The sequence below is a fragment of the Tachypleus tridentatus genome, chromosome 12 (genome assembly GCF_004210375.1).
Source record: "Tachypleus tridentatus isolate NWPU-2018 chromosome 12, ASM421037v1, whole genome shotgun sequence".
Lineage (NCBI taxonomy): Eukaryota > Metazoa > Arthropoda > Merostomata > Xiphosura > Limulidae > Tachypleus > Tachypleus tridentatus.
This window is the reverse complement of record NC_134836.1, coordinates 95,031,626-95,047,868: the sequence shown is the minus strand read 5'-3', so window position 1 is coordinate 95,047,868 and position 16,243 is coordinate 95,031,626. Positions and strand designations below refer to the sequence as shown.

The following is a 16,243-nucleotide window of genomic DNA, read 5'->3' as shown; positions in this document are numbered from 1 at the left end:
GAGGTAATCCACAATAAGCCACACATAGTGGATTGATGAGAGCAAAATTACAAAAATGAAAAATATAAATAGTTTTGAAACAGCAAAAGCATTTAAATTATGGAAAATCTTAAAACAAAAGTTATGTACTTTGGAGGTTTACTAGCCCATTGTAATGAGTTAAAACCTCTATTTTCCATTACAGGTTTTTTTATCAATCAGCTGTGCAATGAAGCATAATGTATAGTTTAATCAAGTCTGAAAATTAGCAATGGCTAGTTATCAGAAAAAGCCAATGGGTTCTTGTGTTTAACCAGTGACCATGAAGAAGGACTATTTTTTTCCATTTGATAATCTAGGCATGATTATGAATATTCTGATCAGTTGCAAATAACACTCAACATGATAAAACTAACAGGAAGACAACATTTATGAGAAAATGCACAACAATAATTGTTTATTAAGATGTTTAGAGTAGCTGGTTGTGCATTATTCTTAAAGCTTTTAGTGGGATTCTTCAAGTTTAAAAAAGGAATTAAGAATGGTTTGTTCAATTGGTAAGTCAGTTGTGTTGTTTATTGTTTGTTTTTTTTTCATTTCATATTACAAAATTTAATTATTTCAAACATCCAAGATTTGTTAATATACAAAAATATATTGCACTGAAAATGCAGTTCTTTATGGAAATTCACAGCAATTGATTATTTATATTTGCTAAGGGCATGCATCTTATCATTTGATTTTTATTTGTTTCTGTCATTGTAACTGGCATTTCTATGAGTGACTTTTAATGTAACTGACAGACATTTACTAAGGGTCCCCCATAGCTAGTTCCAGGCCCTGTTAATGAATAAGTGATTAAAAATGAATGTTAGTCAACATTTATTAAACAATCATTGTATATTATGTTGGCAAAGATGATAATTCTGTTATTTAGGACTGGTTTCATGTTAACCCTTTTTTTTTCAACTTCTTAAACAAGAAAAGGACAAAGGCTTTTAATTAGTTTAGCCAAAAATCTTTCAAGAGTTCTGAAATATACCTTAAAAATCCTCATAATGAGTATCCTAAGCATAATATAAGAATTTCCTCACTGCTATTAGTTTTATGTATCATAATTTCTACAATTCAATAGTTAATACTGGAAATAACCTCTTCAGATTACAACTGTAATAAAAAGTAAACAAAGTATGCATATGAGAAATGAATTTGTGATAATACATCTGCTTAAAAAGGAAATTGTCAGAGTAAATATTATGAATAATGTACTCTTGTTTTAAATTAATTGTAATTAAGTTGTCTAACACAATCTATTTAATTAATGTAATATCTCGTTATTCACAAACAGATTATGAAAATCTCTTTTGTTTTTTAACTGCAGTTCTACAGCTTGTGTTGCTATTTTGGGTATTAAAAACACTGTTTGTAAGAAAATTTGAATTAAAAATAATGAATAAAATATCTAGGCAATGAACAAAAATAACAGTTCGTAAATGGTGTCCTGAAAGAATGTGATGATACTTCATTGATATAGTGCAAACATTTCAGCTTGTAAACAGAAGAGTTTTTTTTTTACTTTCCTTTGGTGTCATAACGCACTAAAACTTAAAATATTAATGTTATGTATTTACATATTGTAAATACTGTTGTCCCTGTTTTTGTCAGAAGTGGGAAGGGTCATCATAAAATGTTACCATTTTAATGTGGTACAATGTTTATCAACATTGCTCATTTATTCAAATTATCAAATTTACCATATTTTCTCTCTTTAGAAAATGAATATCTTGTCAGCATTATGTTTTCTCACTATGACCAAAACAACAATGGACTATTGGAAGCTGAAGAGCTGTGGCAAGCAGGAGAACGTGATCACTTGGGTCAGCTATCTACGGCCTGTATACTGGCAGATATGTTACTTTTTGATGATAGCAATCAAGATGGAAAATTAAACATCAATGAGTTTTATATTGCCTTTAGTAAGTTATACAGTAAGTTCTGTCTGCTTTTTCTGCTTCTTAACCCTTCTTTGCTGTACCTTGGTTTCCTTGTTGTGGCAATGATTTTGTTGAATGTGGTGTTGGTTGTTTTACATAATAGCCTCAATGGTCATACACTTATAATTCATGAATACTTAACCACTAGGAGAAATCATCTACATTGTTATGTGTAGCCAGCTACTTAGTACATATTTATGTACTGAATTTCATTAATAGGATAATTCTGTCTAGTGATGTTATGCTTCAATCAGGTTCTTTAATTTTTTCAAAGTTATGTAGAAATAATTATTTTCAAGTTGCAAAATTGCATACTGATGCTGCAACACATTTTATTTTCAGTGATGTATTATCATTATGAAATACAGTTCATAACATATACTGTTAAATTCATAAATCTTTGATAGTTACCCATGGTGTAAGAGGTCAAAAAGGTCATCATGGTGAAGTAATTCTTGATGACAAGAAATTCACTTGAAATAAAAATATATATTAGAACAGCTAGTGTTGGTATTAAAACTTCTACTAATAAAACCTGAAGATGACCTAGGAGGGTCAAAATGTTGTTCTCTGCTTTATTAGTAAAAGTTTTAATATTCAAACCAGCCGTTCCAAAACGCATTTTTATTTCAAGAGGGTTTCTCATCATCTAAACATTCAGAATGACATTCATATGTACCAGTAAGTTATCAAGATATCAAAGAAACATATGTAAACTAAAACTATACTTCTATGTTTTGTAACATGAAAACATTGTGAAGATAGTCAAAACATTACTTATAATTAATATATGTTACAAATTAATTTTAAGCAAAAGACTGTTTGTTGTAAAAAATATGTAAACTTTTGATAATTTTGTACTTTCCTTTTTTTTTCTTTTACAACCTTTTTCTTTTATCAGTTTCTTTGCAGTAATAAAATTAAACTCGCTGATTGTTTGTGTATGCTTACTGTAGTTTAAGAAGCTATATATATTGCTCATTGTTCGATTGAAATCCCAAACATATGTTTTGTGTAGTCAAGTGGTTATTCGGATAAATACCATCAATGTGGGAAATTTCAGATGGCACTAGAAGAAAAAATATTCTATAAATACCAGTGACAAATGTTTCTGTAATAACTTAACTTTTGGTTTTGGTAGTTTGTTCCAAATTATGAATAGTTTCAATACAAAACATTTCTTGTTTAGCATTTAACTGTATATGATTCTTGTGTTATGATGAATGAAATAAAATATTTTTGTCTTAGCTCTAAATCTGACATCAATTGAAATGAGTAATACTTCATTTTTGAAAATTCGTGTTAAAATTTTTAAATGTTGAATTGACTGATTGAAGGTATTGATGGCATGAGTTCATAACTTTCACGTTTTCACCAGGTGTCTCTGTTGTTTCTTTGGATAAATCTCTTGAAATTAACCATGTAATGGCTTCTGTTGGGGATAACGTAGAGATAAAATGTGATGTCAGTGGAACCCCACCTCCACCTATTGTGTGGCGAAGGAATGACCTTGACCTCTCACTTTTAAATGAAGAAGAGATAAAGGTATGTCTTTGCTAAGTTTTTATTGCTTCTTTAATTGTATGTATGTACACACACACACACACACACAGTTAGATGAAATGTTTCAGATTTTAATTTAGTTTAATAATCTAACTTTATATTCCTTTTCTCTATGCTAAATACCAGACACTACTTTCATGTGTTAAATGGTGCAGAATTTGTTAGGTCAAAGCTAGAAAATGGCTGTATGATAATCAAATAATAATGATATTTTTGTTGTAATGTACAGTACATTCATGTTAGTTTTTAATTATCAGTGATTTAAATTAGTAGATAATGACATAATGTCATAAAAAATGTAAATACTATTTTACATTTTAATATTAGTACAAATTCTCATACCTATATGTATCATTTATAAAGTTACCAGACTGGGTTTGGTTTGATTGTTGTTATATACAAAGCCACACAATGAGCTATTTGTTCTGTGCTCACCACAAGTACCAAAATCCAGTCTCTAGCATTATAAATTTGCAGACTTGCTGCTGGGCTATTTGGTGTGGGGTTTGGGTGTGGAGGGCTACCAGGTTGGAAATGATAATTCTGTTGTATATATTGAAATGTATTTATGCATGGTTAAATTATAAAACTAAAGTTGATATGAAATGCTATTTTTTAAAGAATTAAATAATTTTGCAAATGGAAATATGGACAATTATCAAACAAGTTTAAACAGTTGAAATATCCTAATTTGCATTTCATAACTATAAGCAGTATACACTATGTAGTGAATTAACTTATCTTAATGAGTTGTGAACTTGAATTAATAAGATGTTACATGATTAAAATAAGTGCAAATCGTGGTGGTTTTCTTTGGGACAACAGAGTTTCTTAGGCCCAAATACATCACAAATATAGCAGGAGATATGTAGAAGCTTTTATTTTAATTGGTTCCAGCAGAATACTAGTTGAGGGGCTATTTATATCCATTGTATGATGATTGACAGTAAGCTATGACAGCAGCTACTTTGCTTGGTTGCAAATAGTTAAGCTTGATTGGGTTCTATCCACCACTTGTAGTGTACATTTATCTACTTTCATCCAGGAATATATAGTAGTAACTACTGGCTAGTTTAATCATTAATGGACTTAGTGTTGCTTGTTATGTGTCCATGATGACACACAGACTTGAAATTGAACTTTTAGTAGACAGTGATGCAGCCAGGACCTTGCTTGAAACTTTTCAGATCAGTAAATATAGATATTGTTTGGTGCTTTTGCCCAAAGAATGAAGTTCATTGTCTCTAGCTTGAAAATATAGCTACTACAGAAAGTGGAATAGAAGAGCTGTGATTCTGTCATAAAACTATCAAATAACGACTTATCAGAGCTCAGAAAAAACATGTACTGTACATTTACATTTGAAGGATGAATTGTATTAACTCAGGATATTTTTGGCAGAAAGATAAGTTGATATCATGAAGTGTTAAAAGTTACGTTTCATTGTATGATGTTAAACATCTCATTTCAATCATTGCCAAACTGTCTGCTATAATATATTATTGTGAAGTGTCATTTTACAACTTAGATACTTGTTGATTCTTTTCAGATGTTACAAATTTCACTTTACCATCATAATTTGTATGTATTAAATTTATTAACTTTATTATCAGTTTTTTTTATTCAAAAAAACAAAACAAAAGCTAATGTGTAAGTTTAACTGAAAGGAATAGAGGCATGAAAAATTTCTGATTTTTTTCTAAAAATCATGCTTACGGTTAATGAGACAATAGATATAAAGTCATGCCTCATGCATCTATTGAAACTGGAGCCACAGTTATCATTATTTGATCAGACAACCTTTTCAACATTTTGATATTGTTTTCTAAAATGTTGTTATATTGTAATTTGATATAGACTGCACATCATACTTTTGAAAAAATGAAACCAAAGGTCAGTCTTGCTACAGGAAGTGTTTGTATCAGAAACAGATGTACAGATACTAACCATAACAGAAAATACCTTATGGACAGATATCTTGAGCAAGTCTCACTGCAATTTGAAACGTTTTTCAAATAGTTTTGAAATATGTGTATAAAAAGAAAGAGTTCTAAGTATTGCTAGCCACATGAAGTGATGGAATTTTTACCTATTGCATAAACCTCTTTTTTCATAAGTTTTGTTGTAAAATGATTTATGAATCTACAACCTTCCATGTGCAACAGACAACACTGGTCTGGTTTGTTTCTATAAAGAAAAACAACTTCCAACTTAAGAAGTGGTGTTCAGCATTGCTGCTGTACTTCTAGTGTCACTTGTATTAACGTAATGCATAAATTAGTTCATATATGACATGTTTTTATTCAGTTATTTCTGCAAATTTTTGGGTGTAGTATCTTTTCTGTTTTGTGTAATCTCTCCTTTTACATTTAGCTTGATCCAGTATCATCTTTAAAATAATTGATGTTAATATATACCGTGAAATTTAACAATAAAATTGAATGAATATTTTTACAGGTTTTTGTTGATGGTTCTCTCTATTTGACAAATGTCCAGCTTGTACATGGAGGAAATTATATATGCCATGCCCAAAGGAACAGGGATGTTTATCAGACTCATGTACTGCATGTTCATAGTGAGTATCTGAGACACAAGTTGTTTTTTTTTTTACTAGTAGTTCTTTGTAATGTAGGAAATTATACTTTGGTTACCCTATTGTAGTTATACAATTAATACTTAACGTTTTGTTTATAGTCTGGTTATCTTATATTGTGAACTTTTGAAAGTGAAGTAACAAAAGATAAGTTTTAGAATCTATTTGTATTGAAGCATCCCAGAATAGAGATATTTTGTAAATTGTGTTGTTTAAAAAGCTCCTGTTATCACACACAAAAACATGGGAAATGGTTGTTTTCTGTGCAAAATCACACATACACTTTAATTCCCATATGACTTTTTATATTTATAAAATATTCATATTAAATGTAAATGTCATTTGAAAAAAACTACTAATAACTGCTGTCTCTAAGATCTAAAAGGAGTTTTTAAGTTTCAGTTAAAATAACAAAAATGATTTAACATGTAAATGAAAACTTTAATTTACAAAATTTCATATACATGCTCTCCATCAAATATGAGAAGGTTCAAACAATAGTGTGTGAGATTTGTTTTGTTTCAGATCTTCATCTGATACAGTTATAGGAAATCCCACAAATCCTTAAGTAGTGTAGAAACCAACAGGCCTAACATTCATTCATTTTATTCACACTCTACTGCTATATTTTTCTCTATATTATTATTATTCTATTGAATTTTAATGCACATTTTAGTATTAAACACAATGCAGCTACAGAATTTCATTAGGAAGACACTCTTAATACAGAAATGTTTCTTCCTTCACAGAATAAATTTTTATTCTAGACAAAAAATTGGCTATGTTTTACTTGATGTAGTTTGACATGCAGAGAATAATAATGTAAGAAAATTAGTAATGAAAATACACTCAGAAAAAAAATTGAGGATGTCTTTAATATGAGTTAAGGAATATGCTTTTATGTCTTTGCCTTTTGTTATCAGGTTTACATAATCCAAAGCATCAAATGAAACACTTATACATTGTCAGTTTTGTTCCTTATAAAATTAACTCAGATTTTTAGAAAGTTTTAACCAATCATCACTTTAGAACCTAAAATAAAATGTGGGGTTTATATTATCACAAGATGCTTAACAAAAAGGTCTGCCACAACAAAACACTAAATAAACTAAGATGCAAATAACAGAAGAGACACCAACACGACAAATCATTGACTAACCTCATAATTAACAGATCCAATCAACAATTAAACACAGATGAGATACATCTACTTAACAAAGGACTCAACTTTGCAATAGCATCTAGGTACATCCCAACCTTAGAAATTAAAGCATGTTTAGAAGACCTAGCTAGGAGACTTGTGATACTTTCCACAGAAAACAAAAACAACAAAAAAAACAACCAACAGAAAGAAGACAACTTCAACAATTCTATAGACATCCAACAGCGAAACTTCCCAGAAAAAAATTAAAAATTTGTATTTTCCAGAAACACCTAAACACAACATCTTAAACGATTTTTTCAAAGAACTTTCTCACAAAACCATCAACATTATTTTACAAAACAGAAAACTAAAAAAACAACCTTACAAAGAGATTAATTAATTCCATTTAAAACCTAAAACAAGACAAAAACATTAAAATTCTAAAAGCAGATAATGGAAATGCTATAATCATAATGAACACGAATGAATGCATCCAAAAAATGAAAAATATTCTATCAGACACAAACTATTTAGACCAATACACAAAAATTCAAAAATGACACAAAATGCAACTAAACAAAATATTACTAAAAGTGAAAAAAGCCAACACAATTTTAAAAGCACTTTATTCCTACCTACACAAGACCGACTCATGCACACCACAAATATACGGCATCCCCAAACCTCATAAGCCAGATTTTCCATTACAACCAATAATGTCCACATGTGAATCGTTTAATTACAGTCTTGGAAAGTACATATCATGGGCATCTCCAAATATGTAACATCAGCCAGCTCATTTATCAAAAACTCTTTTAATTTTAAGTCTAACCTTAATCAACTTAATCATGAAGCCTTAATGGCTAGTTTTATTGTTATATCCCTCTTTACAAAAGTCCCAACCATTGAAGCCTGCAAAATAGCTTTAGAACTCTATATCCAAGACCCTAACCCATCAATAAACATTCCCAGCAACCAATTAACAACCCTCATAGAATTCACCATGATGAAGACAAACTTCATGTTCAACAACCACAACTATATACAAACAAATGGCCTAAGCATGGGCATTCCAGTATCATCAGTTCTAGCCAATATTTTTATGACACAAGTTTAAACACAAGCAATTAACACAGCATTACATCCACCACTATACTGGTACAGATATGTAGATGATACGATTGCGGGATTCACATCTACAGAGCAGATGCTTAATTTTTTTCAATCACATTAACTCTATACATCCCAACATTAACTTTACCTGCGAACAGGAAGAAAGCAATCAAATATCATTTCTTAACCTCAACATTACAAGAACCAATACACAAGTTAAAACAGGAATCCACAGAAAAATCACCCATACTGGGACTCAGCACATGAAACAAAACAAAAACTCAACATACTAAGAAACCAAATATACACAGCCATAAACCTATGCTCACCAGATAAAATTAATGATGAATTAGACAAAATAAAATAATACTTCATCAACATCAGCAAGTTTCCTCCACAAACTGTAGAAAACATTATATGCACACATCTAGACATAAAGCAAAATCAACTAATAAAAGTAAATATACCCCACAATTTAAAAAAAATCATGAAACGATATACAGCTGCATACTGTATATTCCCAACATCAGACAAAAACTAGTAAAAAAATATGACATTCCAGTTAATACCAAATTTATTCAAAAACCAGGCACAAAACTAAGGTCTATACTATGTAGAAACTACACTGACAAACACCTCACCAACATTATTTATAAAATACAATGTGATAACTGCCACAACTTCTATATTGGAGAAACAAGAAGAAAAATGGAAACTAGATTAAAAGAACAGAAAAAGTCCCTTCACACGTTTTCGAACACTGCAGATGAAATAAACACAACATAACTATATAAAACACCCAAATACTAAATAAAGAAATAAACATAAACTCAAAATTAAAAAAGCCTTACTTATACAACAACTCAAGCCCAAAATAAACCAATACAAAGGAACACCTTTATACCTATGTTAATAAATATAATCAAACATCTAAGCATGCCTTCTACATTCCTACACTCAATTACACAACCACCTTCAAACATGTGGTCAGCTACTGGTAAGTAACTCTTTCTTTCTTTGTGAATCTGAAGATGACCGAAGAAGGTCGAAATGTTGTTTGCTCCTCTATTGGTGCTTTCTCTACCCACACCAGCCGTTTTTAAATATTAAATGAGGTGTTTAACTATTCATGTTTCCAAGTACCTTTTATTTTGTTATTTTCTATTTTTCAAACATAGCTCTACCTGAGGTCCATGTCATTCCTAAACTTCAGTCAAGAGCCCCTGGAGAGTTGGCTGAAATGGAGTGTCATGTAACTGGTGTACCCTCTCCAAATGTCTCCTGGCTAAAAAATGACGATGAACTGAAAGTTGGAGCAGAGAAATACACAGTTGTTGGTAAATTGTTAGGATGATTTAGAAAATGTGAAAAAATATATAAAAAGCATTATAAAAGTATTAAAAGTTCACAAATATATTGATTGTGGAAAAAGAAATTCAGTTGGGAATAAGTTGGCATTTGAGATTATCTGACCTAAGAAACAGTCACAGAAGTCACTCAGAGCAAGACTGTGTTGATGTCTGAAAAGTGCTGGTTGTTGTTTTCACTGACTAATAAATAATTATACCTAAGAAACAGATTCCAGATTTTTTTTAATTTGTTCATTACTGATCAGTGCTGTTTGTCATTTTCAATGAATAAATGAAAAATATAATTGTTAAATAATAAACACAAATAAGAAACCATAAGAATAATTTAAACTTTCTTATAATTAAAAACAATATCATTGGAAAGAAGATGTTTGCAAACCAGAAGCTATATATTTTGCAATATGTAACATTGAGTATCATGGAAATTAATTTACGACTATGTTGTCATTACTATTTGCATGAATATGAGAGAAACGAATAGACATAAAAGTTGAAGCATGTTTGTTATGTCATTATATGCTGCAACATATCTTTCAATTGCATGCATTGTAGTATTTATATAGACTGAAAATTGTCAGGTATCTGCAAAACACAGGTTTTTGGAAATATCATGCAGAGAATAAATTCAAAGATGTACACCAGAAGCAAAACACTGAAATACAACTGTACAAATAAAACAAGATATTTCATTTCTATATTAATGTGTCAGAATATGTTTCTATCAGCTAGACAACTTTCAAGTGCTTTGTAATTCTTACTGACTACTGATGTTGAGAGAATGTTGAGCCAAGGGATTTAGAAAAATTCAGTCAGAGCTAAAGGTCAGAAGAGAAGATGGAAAGAATTATATAGATATCCCACCTTGATGTGATATTTCTAAATTTTTGGAATACATGCAGTAAACATATTTAAGAGAATAAGCCCTCAACTTAACTAAATTTAGTACAAGTCCCTGTACTATTCTTTGGAATGAGTGTGACCCCCAATCCCAGAGAACATCACACAGAAACAAGGCCAATCAAATATAAACTTATAAAACAAGCATTGTGTTATGTAACTTTCAACTAAATGAGAGGATTAGTGCAAATTTATGATCTTCCTTCAAAGGATGTAATTAGCTACATGCAGAAAACCTGCAAGATGATTTAAAAGAATTTACTTGAATATATGGAAATAAGTTGTATATGCTTTACAAGTTATGAAAGAGGTAAGGTATGGTAATATTTAATATCATCATACTGAACTAGTCACCATGTTACATTTTGATGCCAACCTGAAGGTTTTTTTATTATAGATTTTAAAGTAGTTCTTTTTCTTTATATTGCACTGCAAACATTGTAAAATGTAATTATAATCAAAGGGCACTTTCTGAAATCACTATAGCTTATGGTGGAAAGGAGAAAGTTGCAATTGAGGTGAGAATGCAATTAGAAAATGTGGTAATAACTAAGAGAAGTGCTCTTTGAGATCAAGAGCTTTGGCCAACAGGGATGAGAGCTGTGTTGTACTCTTAATCTATTCTTGGGACTAAGTGGTTAATAAACAGCTAAGGGAAATTAAGATTGTTTTTGTGCGACCTGTACTGATTGACTCCTGCAAGCAAGAACATAGGGTGGCAATGACAGAACACGGTAGCAGTGTACAAAGTGAAAGTCCTGAAACTTGTATACGTGGTCTTTATGCATATGGGACTCCAAGCTGCTGAATTTGTTCCAGAGATTGTTAAGCACTGGATTTCAAAGTGCTGGTTTGAAACACCCAGGATCAAAGAGAGTGGTGAGATGTGATTGTTGGATGAACTTTGCTACAAAGCAGCCAGAAGGATCAGCTAGTGTCTTGCCAGCAAATTTCTAGAACAGTCACGAACCTTTCATGTAATTATAATGTATATCCATGCAAATTGCAACATTTTGTTCTATACTTAACCAGCAAATGCCACATCTCCATATTTTTAAAGGAGGACAGTGACCTACCCCCAGTGCTGATAGCCCCTTAGCCACACAGCTGCAGAAGAGATGAGAGCACCATTACTTAATTATGGTGATGACATAAAAGAGAGAATCCCTCAGTGTTTAAAGGGATAGCAAAGAGGATTTGGAGTATTTCTTCATTTGTTTCAAACAATTTGTTGCACAGAAGGGATTGACTCAGGGACAGGTAATGTAATGCCTGATGCTATGTTTAGGACCTAGATGTTTGATGACCTAGAACACTTGGATTCAATCCTGTATCAAAGCTGAGCATTTGGTAAGGAGGACTTCAAAGCATGAAGAAAAGGACCCACGTGAATTTGGCTGCTTATATAGGTGATTGGAAGAGATTGTATGAGGTGACATTAATGAGTATGTCTCTTGTTGATTGTGGTTAAATGCTCATTATTAAGCTCATTAAGGGACTATCAAATGAAGCCATATAGCATCACATGGTTCTCACATTTCATCTCATGTTGGTAGTTGCTGTGACTGTGTGGTTTGAAGTAACCATATGAAACCATGGGTTTTATAAATGAGAAGTAGTGACATTAGCTGAGGGCTTAACTCTAAAAACCTCTGGGTGACTGTGTTATGATGCAGTTGCTGAATAGTTCACAGACCCAGTTACCATCAATTCAATAAAAGTTGGATGCCTGAAGGTACTTTGAGTGCAAGGAAAGGAGCTCCTGCTTCAAGCCATTGCTAGGAGAGATTCAGGAAAATTGACAAGAAGCTATGACAGTTCAGCTAGTTTAAACTGGCAGGGCTCAATTTGGATGTGACCACTATTTCAATTAATTACAGCAGTCAGCTAATTATGGTGATTACTTTAGATAACCATGATATTTACATCACCAGGAAGATGCTGGTAATGATACATGGATGGGGGGTTGAGTTTGTTGTGGATGCTGGACCTGTGAACTAGTCACGTTTCAGGGCTTCATAAAAGCCTTTGGCTATTTTATGCCAACATTGTTCCAACCAGCTAAACATGAAATACTAGTTGACTATCTAATATCACAGCCCTGCAACATGTTCAAGAATGAAAGCATAGCATCCAAAATTTCCAGTTAAGGATTGTGATGATGATATGAACTTAAGACAGAGATATGAACTCACTGTTAGTGTGACCAGGTGGCCAGTTAGGTTGAATAGCAATCACACATCATCATGTAGATACAAGTAATGAGAAGTAGGGCAGGGATACTTCCAGAGTGTAGTGGAGATTATACCATTACAATCTTCACATATCACCATAGGGAGATTGAATATCTGAGTATGTAACATAATTCCTACTCCTGCAATGGCCTTTACCCTCTGTATCTGATGGCAGAGTAGACTATGTTTTAATATTCAACTGTGATGTATTACTCACACACCCTACTCTCACAGCAGACAAGAGGCCCATAATGTATAATGGTTGAGTTTTAGTTATATAAGTATCCACATGAATTGTGTCTAATAAAAAAATTAATACACAGTGCCCTCCTACTATGAGACAAGGGACCAGATGTGACTGACAGTAGAGGAGCTGAGCACAGTTATTTATCATCTGGTTTTGGCCCATATAGACTGATGGTTGAGAAGAGGTAGCACACAAGGTATGGTCTGAACAAACTCCAATCTTACTAAATTTATTGTCCATCTGACATCTTGTGTGTGAGTACTCAGATAGTCACATACCTATTCTGCCCATTTGTACAATACAATTCATGCCTTTTGCTTCTTCTAATCCTACCCATGGGCAAAGAGTATATCATGGATGAAATGAGATGTGATCTCCCATGCTTGTACCTACACAGAGCCTCTTCCATAGGGTCTCACACCTAATGGGCTTCCTTTAGATGCTTGCTGAAAGCAACTCAACCAGGTAAATTTAGCATTCATCCCTCCATCATTTCAGCATAGGATTTTAGCTTTATGTATGTGGAGGTGGGTGATCATATTGGAAATTAAAATTATCCTTAATTGAAAATGTGTTTTCAGTAGAATACACCTTCATACAGATTCTCACTCATCCTCTCCACTTTCTTTGTACACCTTTATTTGTTGCCTCAGATAAGAATGAAGAATTATGTAAAGGGCACATTTTATTCAAGGAGGTGTGTTATATTCCTATTGATGGAAGGTTTTACTGCAGGATACATCATTATGCATTATCACAAATTCATGTGAAATTTAGGTGGGAGTTTTTCACAAGGCTGATGGCATGCAAATTTCTCAGACAGATTAGTGCAACTTCAATAGGAAATAGCTTTCTGTGAATACCTTTCAGGAATACATTTTCAGTTAAGGAAAATGTTAACTTCCTTTCTTCATTTGTGTAAAGATGTTAAGCAGTGATGTTCCTCAGAAGACAAACAAGACATGAAGGGAAAAGTATGGTTGAGATTTGTATATGCCCAAGTAATATATATCTGATCCTCAGCATGTATCAGTTACCTTACTAAGTGTTGCAAACCTTCTCAGTTAGTCAACATGTTAAGCGGCCCCTCACGGATGTACTTTCGGAATAATGGATAGCATGCTTTGAAATATCTATAAAAATCATGGAATTTGGTTCAACAACCAGTTGTTTGTAGAATTGTGCCAAGTGTAAGGTGTGAAGGAAACAGATCTCAGTTTCTAATCATCAGTATAATGGTTTAGCTATGTTAGAAGTACAGATAGTCAAATGTATGACTGCTAAGTTTGCAACTCAAGATGAAGTTGATTGGGGGTGAACACCTATTATATTTCACCATGACAGGCAATGTAATTAAACAACAGACTATTGGTTGTTTTCCAAAGCTTCTGAAATTTGTATGAGAAATGCAACTATTATTGGATCTGAGGAATTGTCCTTTATCCAGCACAGATATGTTGCAGTTTCCATAGGAATATGTAGAATTGCTGTATTCCATTTTACTTGATATACATAAATTTACCTGCCAGAAAATGAGTAAAGTGATCTTGCATCAAAAGTTGCTATGATAAAGTGTTAATAGAACAAAAATTTGAGTCTGGTGACTAAGTTTTGCTATGGTACGTAAATGAAACATATAATCACCTTGATTCTGTCTAATATGCTTCACATCTTTCCTGTCAGCAGCTCAGTGAAGTGAACTATGTGATAGTAGTTGTGTGATGTGTAAGCATGCTAACCACTTCAACAGGCTTAAACTTTACATCATTGATGATTCTTTCCTGAACTGGTTACTTCATGAATCAGAAGTTGAAGAGTAGATTGATGATGAGAACACTGTGTTGTATGATTCCATCTCAACTGACAAGGAGGAAGAAAATGGTAATGTATATCTGGTTGTTCATTAGGAGTCTCCTCAGATGAGTACTGTCTCTGCTCTAATGGATAACTGCGATGCTAACCTTCAACTCACAGTTGTAAGGATTGACTGCTTGATTAACATTTAGACAAGTGACTGAAAGAAAGTTTCACTCCTTTCTTTTCAACCTATTGATTGGTGATGGTTTGCAGTAAGATGTCTTTAGGATGCCCTGTGATAACCAGTTGATTAATCTGTAGTTAGGTTAATTGAAAAATTTACTCCTGAAGAGCTATTGCAACCCTTACTTTCTCAGCTATTACGTGACACTTAGTGACAAGAAATGGTGAATAATGATGGTTTTTTTCTGATAGAAACTTTTTGAATAATCTTGCAATCCTCTACAACGTTGATGAAATTTTTATTGTATTTCTGTGTCAGATTGCATATGATGGTCTGATAGGTATCTACGAAATTTTCTTAAGTTCAGTAATGGAATTATATTGCAATACAGTATGAGAAATAATATGGACTGCATACACCTAAAACAAATGTGTATTGATCAAAATATTCTTTATGTATCTGAGGTAGTGGGTTTTTTCACAACCCATAAGTGGTAATACTTGTGCAAAAACAATGCCAATTCATACTGGTTGATTTGTGGTGAAAACAAAAGTAACTGTATTCTTTCCTTATGTGTTTACTATGTTGAGATAGCATTGTGTATATGTTTGTATTTTGTAATTGAAAAACAATTGCCTTTTATCCAGATGGATGATGATGTAGCAGGAAGGACCATTTTTGTGCATTTATGATCATTTCCTTTTTGGAATGTTGTTTGATTTAGAATAGCCTAATTCTTGTGATATGTGAAGTTTTCTGTGTATTTCTTTGGTGTAAAGAGAGCACAACCAATGCTGATGTGAAATTATGCACAATTTTACTTATTTAGGTTATATTTATTTTATCTTAAAAAAGGAAGTTTGAAGGAGTTTTGAGTTACTTGACCTTCATTTTTCTTTCATCTTTACTTCCCTAACTGACCAAGGTTCTGAAAAAGTAACAAGACACTGATAGGAAATGTCAGGACTTTGATATAGGAATTGATAGAGCTGGAGGGGTTGCTGCTGTCCCAGCATATGTCCAGCCTAGAGCAACAGTCATAAACACTTACCTAACAAAACATCTTGAATTTACCTTTGGAGATGCTGAGACAGTATCCATCAAGCAAAGTGCATGTTTGAATTGTTG

At 32.3% G+C, this 16,243-nt stretch overlaps 1 protein-coding gene across 3 annotated transcripts in view; it reads left to right on the top strand.

The window, feature by feature from the left end:
- LOC143234053 (follistatin-related protein 5-like) overlaps positions 1 to 16,243 on the top strand; it is a 130,440-nt gene that overhangs the window by 96,992 nt on the left and 17,205 nt on the right. For 2 of the 3 annotated variants that reach the window (XM_076471091.1, XM_076471089.1), the window contains 4 exons: positions 1,752 to 1,967; positions 3,352 to 3,518; positions 5,994 to 6,111; positions 9,565 to 9,723. In XM_076471091.1, the coding sequence (XP_076327206.1) occupies positions 1,752 to 1,967; positions 3,352 to 3,518; positions 5,994 to 6,111; positions 9,565 to 9,723 (660 nt within the window). The remainder of the gene's footprint in view (positions 1 to 1,751; positions 1,968 to 3,351; positions 3,519 to 5,993; positions 6,112 to 9,564; positions 9,724 to 16,243) is intronic. The other variant, XM_076471090.1, reaches the window with a different exon arrangement.